This window comes from Cibotium barometz, chromosome 39, assembly GCF_041138505.1.
Source record: "Cibotium barometz isolate CiBa-2024 chromosome 39, ASM4113850v1, whole genome shotgun sequence".
NCBI classification, from domain to species: Eukaryota; Viridiplantae; Streptophyta; class Polypodiopsida; order Cyatheales; family Cibotiaceae; genus Cibotium; species Cibotium barometz.
This window is the reverse complement of record NC_141084.1, coordinates 33,378,916-33,396,394: the sequence shown is the minus strand read 5'-3', so window position 1 is coordinate 33,396,394 and position 17,479 is coordinate 33,378,916. Positions and strand designations below refer to the sequence as shown.

General features: G+C 39.9%; 1 protein-coding gene across 1 annotated transcript; it reads right to left on the bottom strand.

Moving 5' to 3' along the window:
• Positions 1-15,807: 15,807 nt before the first annotated feature.
• Positions 15,808-16,985, bottom strand: LOC147616005 (uncharacterized). Its single transcript, XM_086778052.1, has 3 exons — positions 16,774-16,985; positions 16,555-16,607; positions 15,808-16,406 (listed from the first exon to the last, which is right to left on the bottom strand). Exons 1-3 carry the CDS (start codon positions 16,874-16,876, stop codon positions 16,161-16,163), a joined length of 402 nt encoding a protein of 133 aa, XP_086634178.1. The 5' UTR covers positions 16,877-16,985; the 3' UTR covers positions 15,808-16,160.
• Positions 16,986-17,479: the final 494 nt, after the last annotated feature.

Below are 17,479 nucleotides of genomic sequence, written 5' to 3'. Positions count from 1 at the left end.
GAGCGGCCACTATGTTCTACCATGTGGCCACTACTATCACTTGATATGCTTGGTGAGACAGATGCAGAATGTGTCCAAATGTGCATTGTGCGGCATAGCAATTAATCGTGGTATTTATGATATGTTCGGTATGGCTAATGAATACAAACCACCGGGGTCACCCTCTGCTACTCCTAGTGTACTTCGCAATCTCTTTCAAGACGAAAGCTAAATGTACAAACACTTCTTGCATAATGGCAATCTTTTTGTAATGACAAATTGTAATGACAACTTGTAATGACAAATTGAAATCTTTCATTTGAGTTGATAATTCATATAATGAACTTAATTTTAAGGAACTTCAAGTTCCTTCTTCCCCTATGTCAACATCGTGCTCTAAAATCCTTTCACTATCTACCCTCCCATCTGCTTGATTGAGCTATCCGAGTCAATGCTCAGATTATCTTCTATCTCAAGGCTAGTGCACAACATAGGTCCACAATGTCAAAGTGCTCGTCTTCTACATCATCACAATTGTACATCCATCTGGGCATATCTTCTTCATATTCTTGGCTTTCAATGTGTTGCAGGATTTTTTCATTGCAATACATGTAAACAAGTTTATCAGCTTGGTCTGTAAGAAGTCGATTGCGAATAGTGCTGTGAATATATTTGTACATGCTCCAGTTTCTTTCTGAGCCTGAGTTCGAAGAACACTGGCCTAGAACCTTCATCTCGCAGGGTTGCGCAACAAAGCATAGTGCTCATTCCAATCAAAAACAGGACATCTCTTTTATACATTTTACACGATCATCAACATTGTCATAAAAAGTGTTAACCACTGTGTAGAAATCCTGAGCCACCTCAACATTAGACATCAAATCCATATTCCAGTATTCAGGATCTAGCATATAAGCAGCACTATGTAATGGTGTATGCGCTCCAATCCATCTGGCATGGAAGTACTTCAATAGGACTTTTCTTTGTCGACGACTGGAGGATGGTACACGCCAATGCTTTTCAACCACCGAATGCTCTAATTTCTCAGGACACTCTAAACTCCGCTGGACAGTTCACCATTTGTCACGTAGGCTGTAATGCCTGTGATGACCGACGGCGGGGCAGACCGGATTGCCATGTCCGGGGTTCAGTGGGAGAGGACGCCCATGCGGAGTCATGGGCGGCCAGGCTAGTGTGGACGGCAGGCCACACACTATATAGCCTGGGGGGATGAGGGGCAATCCTCATTCTTCCTCTATGGCTGGGTGGTGAGCCAGAGGCCACCGTCCCCTCTTGTGGTAACGCCCGTAGCGGCGTTACGGATATGTAACACTGGTATCAGAGCGTGGTTCGATGGGATCGTCAGAATCCGCGCGTGACCGGGGGACCGGATGGTTTTCGACCATTCGTCTCCTTATCCTTATCTCGAATCGAAGGTGTGGAGGGAGGCGGCCATGGAAGAATGCAAGGGAAGAACTCTCTCTCTCTCTCTCTCCCCATCACACAGCAAGCAGCATTGGAGGTAAGCAATTTTCGTTTTTTGCTGCGTTGAAGCTTGTGTGCAAAAGAATTAAAAAAAATTCATTTTCTGTGTGGAAAGGGCGGCACAGCCCCACTGTCTGTGACTTGCGTTGAGTGTGGGGGAAGGCGAACAGCAGCCCCGTACCTCACAAGGGGGGGGGCTTGACTTGGAAACGCGAAGAGCCCGCTACTCGCGTTGAAGAAGCTGCTGTGGCTAGACACCCGTAGACTGTGTGTAGAGCCTGGAGGGGGGCGAAGAGGAGCCCCACGGCGAACACGAGCCCCACCAGCCCCCTCACAATTTGAACCTACTGTGTGTGAGGCGTAAACACACTGTGAAGCAATGCGCCGTTGTAAATCTGCGTGGCCAACCTTAGGCGGCCGCGTGCGTTGAAGAGGGCGAAGACCTTTGCAGAAGCCGCGTGCATTAAGGAGGGCGTTAAAGCTGGCGCTACAGCCAGGCCCGGCCTAGGCGGCCAAGCCAACCAGGCTAGCCCAGGCGGCCAGCCGGCCAGGCAGGCGGGCGGCCAGCCTTAAGCGCCTAGCGGGCGGCCAGCCCAAGCGGCCGGCCAGCCACGCGGCTAGCCAGGCAGCCGACCAGCCCAGCAAACGCCACGCATGAGAAAAAAAGGGGTTAAAAAACTATTTATTTTTTTAATATATTTTTAATTATTCATTTTTATGAATAATGAAAATAACGGGCGGCCAGTCCTTGATACCACATATGGGCATGCCCAGCGCACAGCTGGCAACAACGGACGGCCGGCCAGAATCGTGTGGACACTCCCCACGGACGGGCGGCCATGCCCGAAGCGGCGAGAGCCCCGACCCGTTATTTTATTTTATTTTATTCTTTAAAAAAAACACAAAACAACTTCACACCCCACGAAACAAATCCACACGGCCGTCGTGTCGTATGGTCGTAGTGCCTGTTTTCCACGAAAGAGACCCATCGCACACGGTCGTAGCGTTGCGTGTTAAGAGAGAGACAGATCCCACGGCCGTAGTGCCGAGTCCTTTGAGAGAGAGCCGTTCTATGGCTGTTGTGCCTAGTGAACACGTCTATGACCGTAGCGCCGCGAAAATAGCACATTTGGTTCGAAGAGACTAAATTTAAGCTGAGCATAGTGTTGACCATCAAAGTCATGTAGTTTGGCTATAGAACTGCGGTGTGTTTTATTGGGCTAAGAGAACCGGCAATAGCATCAGTTGTGCCCAATTAGACGAAGTGCTTATCACGAAAAATCAAGGTAAGCCTAATTGAGCCGTAGTGCTCATAACCCTTCACAATCTTTTAACAATTGCTAGAAGATTGTGATAAACTTTAACAAATGAGAACCATGTACAAGTGTAGTCTTGATGTGGTTATGCCTTGTGTCCAAACAAGTTGCTTACTGTTTGTAGCAACAAGAGAGCTTTGGCCCGTAGAGGCAAATTGGCCCGTAGAGGCAAGCTGGCCCTTGTTGGTAGTACCAAAATAGTGTCACTACTTGAGCCTAGTGACTAGTTTGATTTAGTCACGTAGATTGCCTAGTAAAAGCAATCCCTAAGGTGTGTATTACTTGGGATAAAGGCGCTAGCAGTGCTGCTAGCAGTATTCAATTTGGTTTATCTAGGAGTACTAATCTGAAGGATTAACATACGCCTAGATAATAATAGCAGATTTAGGATTGATTTGTAGAAATCAAAGGTAAATCTGAAGGGGTATAGTCTTGAGATGTAATGCTCAATGCCCTTAAAGAAGTTGATCAAAGAGAACTGTTATTAAACTTATTAGCATGGTTTTCTCTTCTTTTTATTGCCATGCGTCGACATCCCACTGCTCGAGAGTTTGTAGTGATCTTTCGAGGGGGGAAGAGCCTTTTTATATGTCACATCAATTGGTTTGGTGGTAATTTGATGGTATGGGACATCAAATTCTCACGGAATCGATTGTAGTATTGGTGGAATGGGGCGCCAAGGCTTGTGCATATAACTTGACTCTTTGGCAGGTTTGTATATACACTTGTCTGTAGTGATAAAGTGTGCAAGATAAAATTGGAACTTTGAAAATTACCAAATATAGCCATAAGTTGGGATAAAACCCAGTTACAGAGTTCGGAGAAGCTCTAGGTAGCAAGACCATGATGGTGTGCTAGTGCTAACAGAGTGATTTAGTTCCGGAGTGATCTAAATCTAGAAGTTAGCGGTAAGACTAGTTTGGTTGGACAGTTTCATGCATGGGGGACACCCTATAGCATTTTGCAAGCGTAGTCTTGCCTATGTTCAACATAATTGTGCGATTGTGAGCACATTTTAGTTGCTACCATATGAATTTGGGAAATATATTACTTTCCTACATAAGCAATTGTAATATTGCATGACAGGCTATTTTGCTTACAAGTTCATGTGCGTGTAAACACTATAAGTCGTATGACCCCTTGGGAATGAGTGGAGCATTTCTAGGATTTAATAAGGTTTTACATGGCAAGTGAGTAGTATCTCACTCTAGATGAGCCTGGTTGTTGTTAGTATCGGATCCGACATATGAAATGATAAACTCGGGCTGAGTTAGGATAGGAGGCTAAGCCGGAGAGCTTAGTGGTAAATCCTACTGTATCTGGTGAGTTTTGACTTAACCGGAGTGTTAAGAAGTAAACTCAAAGTCTGGGGCTGAACTGGAGTGTTCGGAGGCAAACATATCTTTTGTTAAATCGGAGAATTTAGCAACAGATGAGCTTGGGATGAACCATGGTACCCAGGAAAAAAAGCTCTTCACACTAAAATAGTGCACAATAATTTTAGGGTGATAAAAATCCATCGCAGGAATGTTTTACAACTTTCCATAGATGATAGATGAAGACCATGTACTTTACGGAGTTAAAGTACATAGGTGGTGACTTCGGCGCCACATTTTTTGTAGGAAGTCACCAGTGGTGTGGTTAGGTCAGCCGAGACTCCACAAGACCTATGCACTAGTTTTTAAGTTGACCTCTATGATAAGGACGTCCAAAAATTCATGTTGTAATACCAGAAATTGTACTGCAATGTGCAATGGAGGGGTCAATTTGTGGTCACTTCTTAGCGGCAAGTGACTTAAGCATCTTGTTATAGATGGTTGTATATGGTACTCCCACTCTGGGGAGGTACGCCATTGGGTACGGAGTTACTCACAGACTAGTATGGAGCTACTATAGTGTGATGATAGTGGGTACGTAGTTACTCACTACTAATACATAGCTGCTAATTAAATTAAGATCCTCGAGTGAAAGATACTCTAGATCAACATTTTAAATTACCGAACCACAATCCATGAGTATCGAGGTACTCATAAATATGTTGACGTTGCTCAAATCGAGGGACCGATTTGTTCGATGGTATGAAATAAGCAAGGAGAGTGGATTAACTTAAAAGTTACACATCACTAGTCCTAGTGAGTTGTCGAGGTCATCCGTAGTTTGATGATCCCCTCTACCTATCAGATAACATTCAATTTTGCAAGCCCTGGCATTTAATCCGTAGTGATTATGAGTTTGGTGTGAGATATGGTTATGAAGTTCTTACAAGAGTACTTGTTTATTTGCTTGTCATTGGTTATAGCTTGGTAGAGATTGCCACCTGTGATGGGTAGGTAGCTTTGCCGCTATAATGAGGAGGCAGCAAATAATGTTCTCATAGTTATACTTCATACCAACACCAAACAGGGATAGGATGAAATTCGTAAGTTCATCATCACGAAGTACTGTGATGTTTGCATTTATATTGAATGTATGATGTAATGAGACATTGGCTTGTGTAATTACCATCAATTATAGCAACCTATGGCTTCGCAGCAAGCTCAGTCATTATCTGTGGATTGATAAGGTGGTTATTAGTAGTTTGGAATTTTTCTTGATAGATGGTACAACCTACCCAAATAATTCATAAGTGTGTAACCGCTTATGAAGGGTAGTAATATGCAACAATGAATCACTTTCTTACAAGTGTGAAACCACTAATCTGTTGCAAAGCAGTTTATCAATAGTACCACCATATGTGCGTAGACACTATACCACATCTTCGTTGCAAGATGTTTAAAAGTTTCTTGGAAGGACTCAAGAATATAACATATGATATTAAACACGGTCTAGATTTGTTCTTGGACCTATGACACTAGCGCGTAGTCCGCTTGAGAGTAGAGTTTTTAAGGACAAAAACCTTTCTTGAGGGAAAGGAGGGATATCCTCAAATATCACATAAACTCGAATAGTTGTGTGAGTCTAGACAATACTTGAAGGGTTGTGTCTGGTAATAGCAACAAAGAATTGTAAGTGATTGGATGTAACTCTAGACACCCGTATAGTGGTGCAAGAATCTTTATCAAACATCTCCACATACTATATGGTCTACCCGCATATATAGTATGGCATAAGAGATAGGAAGTTTGATTATTATATTTGAAGGGAAATCTTCAAAACTTACATTTACTCTGAGTTAGAGTGGAGTTTAACCATCCGTAGATTGATGGTAGTTAGAAACTCAACAAGATTCTAGAGCATATGCTTGTGCAAAGATGTTACTCTAAGAGAGAAAGTATCTCAACTTTGGAACTAATCCTTGTGATGCATGATTAGATTGACTCTAGTTTATTTCTCCTATGGCCGTAGAGCTTTCCAGGAGAAGTTTTAACAAGTTGGTGATGCAACATGGTAGCATAGTCTACAAATATCTAGTAGCATAGTCTAAGAACTTGCGCTACTAGGAGTGCTCTCCAGTACATTAGCTTCTGTGCTAATGACATGATGCAAAATAAGGCATGAAATTTGCCTTAAGGTTTTGGTTGAAATACCAAATCATGGCTTGTGTGAGCATGATCCTGTCTTCACAGAGGTCTGGCGTGCTGTACGCGTACGCACTTTGTCACAGCCGCGCCCACCTTCCTCGCTGGCACATAATGCTAGTCCGGAAAAACTGACCGTAGGTGCGATGGGTTGTGAGGCGAGAGTTAGTCCGGAGAGGCTAGCCGAGTCTTCGGGGTATAGTTTTAATAGTCCAAGTGCGGGTCATCCTGGGATTCAGAAGACCTATGCACTAGTAAAAAGACAGTTTTATTGGCCTAGTTTGTTTAAGGACATCCAGACTTACGTGCTGAAATGCAGTAAGTGCCAGGTCAATAAACATGAATGTCTTAAGTTGGAGGACTACTCCATCCACTGGAGATTCCTCAAGGGAAATGGGAAAGCATTTCCATGGATTTCATTACCGGTTTACCCAAGACGAGTCGAGGGAATGACTCGGTGTGGGTGGTAGTGGACAGGTTAACTAAAATGGCAAAGTTTATCGCCACGAAGAAAACTATAAAAACGCTAGAGCTGGCAAAACTCTTTATTGAACATCTCTACAAGCTATATGGCCTGCCCGTCGGCAGATATAGTGTCAGATAGAGATAGAAAGTTCAACAGTCATTTTTGGAGGGAAATCTTCAAAAAGTTGGATACTACTCTAAGTATGAGTACGGCAGATCATCCGGAGTCTGATGGTCAAACTGAAAGAGTTAACCAAATTTTCAATCTGTCAAGGATTTCCTTGAAGATATGAATGATATGCTCAAAGCCGCACGTGTGAGAGCATTCGCCATAGCGCTCAGGATCGCGCCAAAACTTATGCGGATAAAGGACGTAGAAAGGTGACCTTTGCAAAAGGTGACTTTGTATTCCTCAAGGTTCTTGCGCAGTCAGAACCATGAAAATGGGAAAGTGTGATAAACTTTCCCCAAGATATTGTGGTCCTTTTAAAATCCTTAAGAAGATTGGGGACGTAGCATAAAACTTGAGTTACCGGAGAGTTCTCAAGTCCATCCTGTCTTCCATGTCAGTAAACTGAAGAAATCAGTTCACGGGTTAGAGAACGCAGTTTCTCGAGATATTGTGGTGGACTTGATAGAGCCACCAAAGATACCACATGAACCTGAAAGGATTCTACAGTATCGTGACAAACAAACCCAACAAAAAGTGTACCAGGAGGTACTTGTTAAATGGACAGATAGGGATGAGGAGGTGGCAACCTGGGAATGCCGTAGTGCAATTTCCAAAAGGTTTCCCCAGTTTGTTTTCGAGGACGAAAACTCTTCTTAAGGGGGGGGTAATGTCACGTAGGCTATAATGCCTGTGAGTGACCGACGGCACAGACCGGATGGCCATGTCCGGGGTTCAGTGGGAGAGGACGCCCATGCGGAGTCATGGGCAGCTAGGCTAGTGTGGACGGCAGGCCACACACTATATAGCCTGGGGGATGAGGGGCAATCCTCATTATTCCTCTATGGCTGGGTGGTGAGCCAGAGGCCGTCCCCTCTTGTGGTAACGCCCGTAGCGGTGTTACGGATATGTAACACCATTGCATCCATACTTTTCCAAGATTAGGCGCTCTTTGATCAAGATTTCGTATCGCATACATAACAGGCATCATTAAGTGGTACGCATCCATTACACTGTTCCACCAGGTTTTCTTCGTGAGTGCAAAACTTGGTCTCCGCATGAAGCTTTAACATAACTGACATGTGAGGCCGAAAAATATCTAACACTCTCTGTCTCTTGAGCATAAATCTTACAAGCTTGTGAACAGTATCAACGATTGAGGCAAACCATTTGGTATCATCACTTTTATACCAATCTTTCAATACAAGATTCAAACTATAAGTATTGCAACCAGACGGGAAAACATGTGGATACTACCGCTTTAAGATTTTGGATGCATTCTTGCAATTTTTTGCATTGTCCATAACAATTTGGACTACATTTTTAGCACCCACTTCTTCTATCGCGCAGAGACAATGATACCAGCAATATACGCCCCAGATTATATTGCACCAACCGAATCCATGGCACGCTTAAAAGTCTCACCTCTAGGTGAAACAACCATTATATTAATTAATGGTTTTCTTTGTACATTGGACCATCCATCGCTGACTATACTACATCCAAAAAGCTCTATGTTGCTAAGAATTACTCTATGTACACGTTCTTTCACTTGAGCATAGCATTTCTCCAATAGATCATTTCACATAGCATGATATGAAGGCGATGAAAACCCTGATCCAAATTCACCGATTTTCTTCCATGCTCTCTTCCAATGCTCACTCTCCACCATCACCATAGCACTCCCTGAAAAGTAGATCGCTTCAGCAAGGGCGAGCTGTGCATCATCGAGCAGACCGTTACGTAAGCTTTCCTGCGGCGATGAAGTTTGACGCATGGGTATGTTAAAGTGACGCTTGCAAGAAGATGCACTGGGTAGATTACTTTCTGGTTGCACATTAAAGTTCGGCATACAAGCCGGCGATGCTTCCGGAGTTTGATGATTAGAACAACAATGTTCTTCCTGCCTCGATACATTGGTAGTAGATGAGAACAGTTTCCTTGCGTCTTTCTTCTGCATTTTGTCTCTTAAACGTTTGGCCACTGCAGGTGCAGAGGGGTCCTCGGCCTTTTTTCTTCACTCCACCGAAAAAGTGTTCTCTTAATTGAGGCGCCCCACCTGATTTTATTGCGTGGCATAGCTTACACTCCCAATCTATAATCGGTCACTCACCGATGTTAATTGCATATTGCCACTCTATCCCAGGTGCCTTTTTTTTCTGCTATTCTTAATTTGGGCTCTATTAGAAGTAACGCTAGGTCCAACGTCTCAAATAACCTATTCAAGCAATCATACAATAATGAATACACAAACAAAGTAACAACAAAGCCACTCACATATTACAAAACATATATCACCACAGAAACATAGAAGCCTTAAAAAACCAAGTGATTACTGAAAAGCTAAAATGTAGCCAAGCAAAACTCTGAAACTAGTTTGAATCTATTTTGACAAAAATAAAAGATCGTCATATATGTTGTTTATTGTTTTTATTTTAAAAGAGAAAGACATCCATGACGATTCATGCTAACTGCGCAAAGGATGACTGAAAGTTTTTTGCCTATAGGAATTTTGTTTTTCAACTTACAGAACCGTAGATATTAATTTTTGCTAGACTTTTAGCATCACGACAACAAGACAAGACGAATGCATAAATGTGTATTCTAAGATTAAGATACATGTAATTGACAGCATGCATACAATGCACATTGCACCCCCAATGAAGGATGTCTTTCGTACCCAATTAAGGATACTTTAAACAAATCAAAGATCTATGATTACCCAATACTCTAGTATAGGACAAAAGACCTTCTCTAAGACTCTAACATTGACAAAGCAAATCAAAGATCTATGTTTGCCCAACACTCTAGTATAGGACAATAGACCCTTGTCTAATAAAGACTATATCAAATATCATGAACCAATACAAGCCCCTAAGGAGGACTCTTGGCTCCATCAAACCATTTATAGAGCAGAATAAGGTAGACTACCTGCGCTGCTCGAACGCAAAGTTAAAGTGACTCCAACTTTGTCCCTAAATCTCCATGAGTATTAGCTACGAACCACACTCTACCCACAATTCAAAGAATTGAGGACAAGTGGCTCAGTAGCCTTAGGAGTTCTAACAAGGAAAGATAATAGCCCCTAAGATAAGGATGTTCTTCCCTAGAGGATGCTCCTAGCCAACCGGGAGCTCTATAAGCACTTCAAGGAAAGATGTGACACCCCCAAAACAAGGACAATCTTCCCAAAAAGCCGGCTGAAGGGTGTCAGGCGCCTTTTATTTATAAGAAATATGCCCGTCGGGATTCTTCATTTCCCGGCGGGGCCCGTCGGAAAACAAAGAATCCCGGCGGGTTTATAAGAATAGTAAGTTTTGGCCGGTAAGAGATCAAGTCTTGTGAATATATGTTGTGATCACATGTTTTAGAATGTTAATAACACGTTTTGTTAACGTGATCACGAATTTGTGAACACGTTTATGAAATCCCTGCTCATCTCTTAAATACTATGTAAGGTTTAAGCCCTTAATTTATAATGAGTCGAGATCATTTTATTTCTTGCATGTAGGAACCTACTTTGTAAATTTTGTTAGGATATTTATGACACTTTTAGAGAAGAATTACTTAAACTCAAACAGAAAAATTAATAAAACATAAACTTTTTTATAAAATGAACACCAAAACCTTACGTAAACAATTCAACAAAATAGCATAAACCATGAAATCTTGAAATAGAGAAGAGGTCACCGTCGACACAAGATTGGGTTCAATCTCCCGTGGGTGAGTGTGGCCCATAGTACCGCTCACCTATATTTAAATGTATTGATGCTTGCTTTTACAAAAAGATCATCCAAAAATAAATCCTAATATCTTTTTGAGTCTTTGAGGGTACAAGATTCTTCCAAAAATATAGCAAGCCTAATTATAGAGTCTTGGGCCTACCAAAAGCATAAAATACTAATTGGTATGTACAAAGGTTTGAGGCTAAGGCCTTCCAAAAATATAAATGCCAAATATGAAAACCTAAAAGGTAATCACATGTCTTACAAGATATCTCATTGTGGTCCACCACATGTTCCACCCGCGAGACTAACACATAGTCTTCCACTCAATCATGGCCTACACCAAAATAATATTAGTTACTGCACACAACAACCAATTAAACACATTAATCCTGAGTATATCATACGAGTGCACATAGCTAATTAAACATATTAATCCTAGAAAATTATATAAATAAAAGGTGTATCCCATACACAAATACTGACCCAATCTACATACTTCACAGATGAAATTAAAATAATGGCATCACCCACATTCCTATGTGAAAGCGATGATCGTATGGGCATCCCCACTTGACCATAGAGTTCATGACTAAGATTGCGAATCATAAATGCAAACATGTCATCTTCGACAAAGGCGACTATGTACTTTTTTGCAAGGAGACTCAAGTCTGTAGACCAACCCTATAGTTAAGCTAGCTCCTAGATTTTATAGACCTCTCAAGATCATTGCAAAGATTACTGACAACACCTTTAAATTGGAGCTACCTTCTAATTGGCATATTCATAATTCCTTCCATGTTAGTCTTTTGAGACCATTTAGGGGACCTCTGCCTTCTCATCCTATTCTAGAAGAAACTCTCAAATTAGTAAATGAAAAAGAACGTTTGGACCCTGAGATTATTACTGACCATGAGACCACCACTACGTGCACTAGCAACACTTATCTCAAGTATCTTGTGATCTTCAAGAACCATCATGCTGCTAAATGGATGCCATAAAGATTTTTCCATTCTTACCAGAATCTCATCCACTCATACCATACATGCAATTGAGGCAACCCAAGCAAGAGCAAATATTAGTCATGAACTCTATGGTCAAGTGGGGATGCCCATGCGATCTTTGCTTTCACATAAGATGCCATTATTTTAATTCCATATGTGAAGTATGTAGATCGGGTCAATATTTATGTATGGTATGCGCCTTTTATTTATATCATTTTTCAGGATTAATATGTTTAATCAGCTATGTGCACTGGTATGCGCCTTTTATTTATATCATTTTCCAGGATTAATATGTTTAATCAGCTGTGTGCACTGGTATGATATAGTCAGGATTAATGTGTTTAATCGGCTTTGTGCATTGGTATGATATAGTCAGGATTAATGTGTTTAATCGGCTGTGTGTGCTGACTAATATTATTTTGGTGTTAGCTGTGAGTGAGTGTGCTGCTTAATATTATTTTGGTGTCGACTGTGTGTGGTAACTAATATTATTTTGGTGTAGGCGATGATTGAGTGGTGGACTATGTGTTAGTCGTGCAGGTGGAACATGTGTTGGACCACAATGAGATATCTTGGAAGACATGCGATCACTATTTACATTTTCATATTTGGCATTTATATTTTTGGAACATGTGTTGGACCACAATGAGATATATTGGAAGACATGCGATCACTATTTACATTTTCATATTTGGCATTTATATTTTTGGAAGGCCTTACCCTCCTCAAACCTTTGTACATACCAATTAGTATTTTATGCTTTTGGTAGGCCCAAGACTCTATAATTAGGTTATATTTTTGGAAGGAGCTTGTACGCTCAAAGACTCAAAAAGCTATTAGGCTTTATTTTTGGATTATCTTTTTGTAAAAGCAAGCATCAATACATTTAAATATGGGTGAGCGATACGATGGGCCACACTCACCCCCCAAGAAAGATTGGATCCAATCTTGTGTCTACGATGACCTCTTCTCTATTTTCAAGCTTTCATGGTTTATGCTATTTTATTGAATTGTTTACCTAAGGTTTTCGTGTTTAATTTGTGCAAAGTTTATGTTCTATTACTTTTTATGTTTGAGTTTGAGTAATTCTTCTCCAAGTGTCATAAACATTGTAACAAATTCGTAACTTGTTTAGATTATAATACTAGATATATCTCTATTTATAGTGATTTATCAATTATATTTAAGATTTTTTTATCATTTTAATAATTTTATAAGGTTGCCACATTCATGAAGATATGCCTTGAAGAGAAATGTTGAAATATCACTCCCATTCACAAGATATTAACAAACCTCTAAAAAGGCAGATTTATGTCCTCCTAAGCTACCAAACTAGTGCTAATAGTAATATAAGGTTAAGAGTAGATGTACAATGCTAGTGATAGTACACCCAAAATATCATTACAAGGTGCATGTATTATCATATACCTAGGCCTATAAAAGTAGAACATAAATGAAAGCAATTTTAAAAGGGTAAAAAATAATATAAAGTAAAAGGTAGATGTACACAATGCTACATCTTCACATTTCTTAATATCTTTGTTTCATGGAAACTTTTCGAGCACTAAGACATAATTATTGCTCTTTATACTTTATTTACCACACCTTTAACTGTTAAGTATATCAAGGTCTTTCTTAAGACTTCTTTTTTTGTTTCATCAAATGATACTACTATTTTACGTGATCTTTACCTCTTGTTTGTTTCTTCTCTTCATTTTTTTTTCTTGCGAGAGAGAAAGCTATTATATTTAGATGTAAGTAAATGTAGTCCTTTTTGCATACAACAAAGTGTGACTAGACAAACATAAAACTTAATGAGCACATTAGGAAAATTAGTGTGCAGTTTAGAAAAAGGGCTTCATGGTTTTTGCCTGCAAGCAACCACATACATTATTATTTAATTATAATAAACCATTTCTTGTTTATGATGCCAATAAAAGGTCATATGAATTGTTTAATTATAATAAACCATTTCTTGTTTATGATGCAATAAAAGGTCATATGAATTGTTTAATTATAATAAACCATTTCTTGTTTATGACGCAATAAAAGGTCATATGAATTGTTTTTTTGAGTAAAATAAAGTGTGTGAGAGGGAGAAAAGATAGGAAAGAGCCTTGAATAGAGCAAGAGAAGCATAGAGAAAAGATAGGAAAGAGCCTTGAATAGAGCAAGAGAAGCATAGAGAAATGTAGAACAAGGTTTGGCTTTGCAAGTTAGGGTTATGGCATCACATCACACAAGGCTTTGCTCAAGGCATTCTTGTGAAAGGTACTAGGGCCAAGCCAAAATAACTCAAAGTTTGTGTTTTTGTGTAACACTACCTCTAAGAATGCATTTTAATTTATGAAGGCCATGGGGCGACCAAGACGATCATATTCATTAATTCTTTAGCTTCTTAGGAATTAAATACCTCCATTGACAAAGCGTGCACCTAAAAAATTCAGAATATGTTATCCTAGTGATTGTTTCTCAATCTATAAGCAAGAGAGATTAAACACAAGAAGATACAATATGAGAGACTACAAGCAACACACTATTAACAAAAGAAAAATTAAAGAGATATATATAGTGCCACATCATATGCTCCTTGGCTCTACCCTCACATCATCTTCTTCTCATTATTAACTTGTATTAATAGGAATGGTACTTGTTGTTTCAAATTAGATTGAGTGTCTGAAGTTCAAAAGTTAGTTTATATTTTCCCTAGGTTGTTTGTGAGTGTTCCTTAGTAGGTAGGATGACAAGTTTGCTTGTTGAAAGAGTGTTTCATTGAATATCATTTAAGGAGTGTTCCTTGGTAGGTAGGATGATAAGTTTGCTTGTTGAAAGATTGTTCTATTGAATATCCTTTAAGGAGATTGACCAAAGAGAATCTTCTTTGTTTTCCATGGGTATGATCTTATTTTTCATTCTTGTTAACAAAATCAATCAAAGATTTGGTGGCCCCATAAGTTAAGGGCCTTTCAAACTTTGCTGCAATAAACAATTAGACCAAGACTTCCATTCCTCTCATAAGCCTTAGCAAGAGAGCATGTTTCACGCATTAATCATTTCCTCCTTGCATTGCACAAAGTGTACATAAGATTTTGAAGTGTGTGTGGAAATTTTCTAGTATGAGTAACCTCACTCGTCTTGACGAGAACGTTCGAATTGCGTACTCGAGCTTCCCAATTCCTTCCACGTAGCAAGGGAAAAAAATAGGGACTAATCTTCACCAATTGGCTATTTTTGGGGATTTTTTCGTAAAAAATTTAAAATCGCCCGGTATCTTAAAACATTCGCCCAAATTTTAGGCATTTTAAAGGGTATTAGAAAATATTCACCCAATTTTGGACATTTTAGGTCATTCTTCGAAAACATTCGCCCCATTTTCTATAATTTTATATTTATATATATAGGAAGAATAATCACCGAACCACCTAGAGTTGTATATTCATCGAGGCATCTTATTTTTTACCCTGTGGCATGTAGTAGTAGTAGCAGCCCTGTGAAACGCATGCTTTATAAAATATATAGAGATAGAGAGATGGTGGAGAAGCAAGAGGGGGGAAATTGTCAAATGGATGGCCTTGATTTTCAACCAAGAAGGGGGACTTTTAGAGAGCAGGTGAATTATAGATGAGAAAGGGAGGGAGGGATTGGATGAGGAGGGGGGTGGGTAGGTGGGTGTAGAAAGGAGACAATGCCTTCACAACAATAACAACATGAGAAAATTTAAAATGGGTTGGGTGCTCTTTTTGAAGAAAAGAAAAGGAGAAAGTTTTCTCTTGGGCCAGCTTGCACTTGGCAGTCTCAACTCCACTTCTCGTGATAGGTTGCTTTCTCCTTGTCGCCCTTGCTTTTTTGTTTTTCTTTCTTTTTTTAATGTCGGCTTGTTTTCCACGTTTGTAGCCTCACGAGATGGAGAGCTCCTGCAAATTATTATTGCCATTTCTTTCTTGGCAATTATCTTAATCCCACAAATTATCACTCGGCAATTGTTATCTAATCACACTTCGCTTAAATTATTATTGATGCCTTATCTATTTATCTTGGCATTTACCTAATCACTTCACAAAAAATTTAAATTATCTTGGCCATTTCCTAATCACTTCACAAATATTGAATTTAACTATACAAATCAACAACACACCCAAAAAAATAAAAAAATCATAAAAAAATCTCATCCACACTCCATAGCTGGGAAGAAGTAGCATAGCCTCATTTGCCACTCAGTAATTTGGCCACTGAGGGCTGGCTGCCTAATTACATGACTATTGGTCAGAATTAAAAAGAATAATTAAGAGGGCACTCAGCTTTAATGCCCTGATTAACACCCAAACTAGGCTTCTAATCACAATGGGCTTTGCATGGATTACTGAGAGGATTATGCAGGTGGCTGTTGCATGGATTACTAAGAGGATTATGCAGGTGGCTGTTGCATGGATTACTTAGAGGATTATGCAGGTGGCTGCATGCTTAACTGTCCAGATTGCAACAAATATTGTTGCAAATAATTAAGTTCCTGGGAGTGAGTTGCTGATGGGATTAGGACCGGATGGCACTTCATGGTACATATGAGAGCGGGGTCTTTTAGTTAATCTCACATGATTAACTGATTCGAATTCTTGACTCCAATGCTGATAAGCTTCCTGCAATGAGGCTCTAATCCGATCAGGGTACTCTTGAGGTGATGCAACACCTGCGTTGTTGCTAATCAGCTCGATTGCTTTGCCATAATTGTTGGATTCCAATTGCTCATCCTGCATTCATTAATCATATTGTCATACTTTGATTTAATATCAATTAATCAACACTTACCTAATTTTTTTCCTAACCAAAGACAGAATCATTATTCTAGCCTAATTGCAGCTGCCTACAGCAATTCAGAAAGCCAGTGATCATCAATACCTGTCTTGTAGGGGGTGTAATTAGACTGAGTACTGCAGGTGCTGTACTAATATCTGCGAGCCAACATTATGATTAAGGTTTAATTGGCCACATTAAAGGAATCAAGGTTTAAATTAACACATATATCTCAAGTAATTAAATAGAATATAAGCTAATCACTGTCGGGCTATCTTAATTCAGGAAAAATAGGATATTTAAATTCGAGTTCGAATAATTTACCTTTGGGTTCCTGCAGCAGGCGAAAACAGTTGCCGAATCCGAATGTAATTAATAAAATTATGGGCATAATTATGGTCGGCGGGTGGCGCCGCTGGCAAGGCATAGTGTAGAAGCAAGGGGTGGTAATCCAGAGCGAGAAATTAATAGAGAATTAGTGGAGTATTTTAAGTAATTAGAAGTGTAGCAATCACACGAGGGGATGCTCCTCGAACTCAGAGTTTCGAAGGATCTTTGAGCCTCGATAGCTTTTTTTTAATATATAAGAAATGGAGGATTCTCTACAGTATTTTTTAAATTATATGTATAATTAAAAATGTATAGGAAATGGAGGATTTTTTTATAGCATTTTTATTAGATATATATATATATCTAATAAAATGACTAGTCTAGCCACGTGTCAATTGTTCTCTGCATAGATAATATACCTATCCAAACACATTTTTTCAAGGTCCTTCTGGTGCATAAATGCCACACCTACTTGGACACATTTTTTTCAAGCCCTTTTGATGCTCAGTCCCACACTCATACTACCTAGTACTACCCATTGATAATGCCCCCCTCATCTTGGTCCATTCCAAGTTCCTTCAACCTTCACACCATTTCCACACCAGGCTTCTTGACATCTCCCCCCCTCTCTCTACATGGAACATCAATACCGAGGCTTTTTGACATCTCTCTCTCTCTCTCTCTCTCTCTACATGGAACA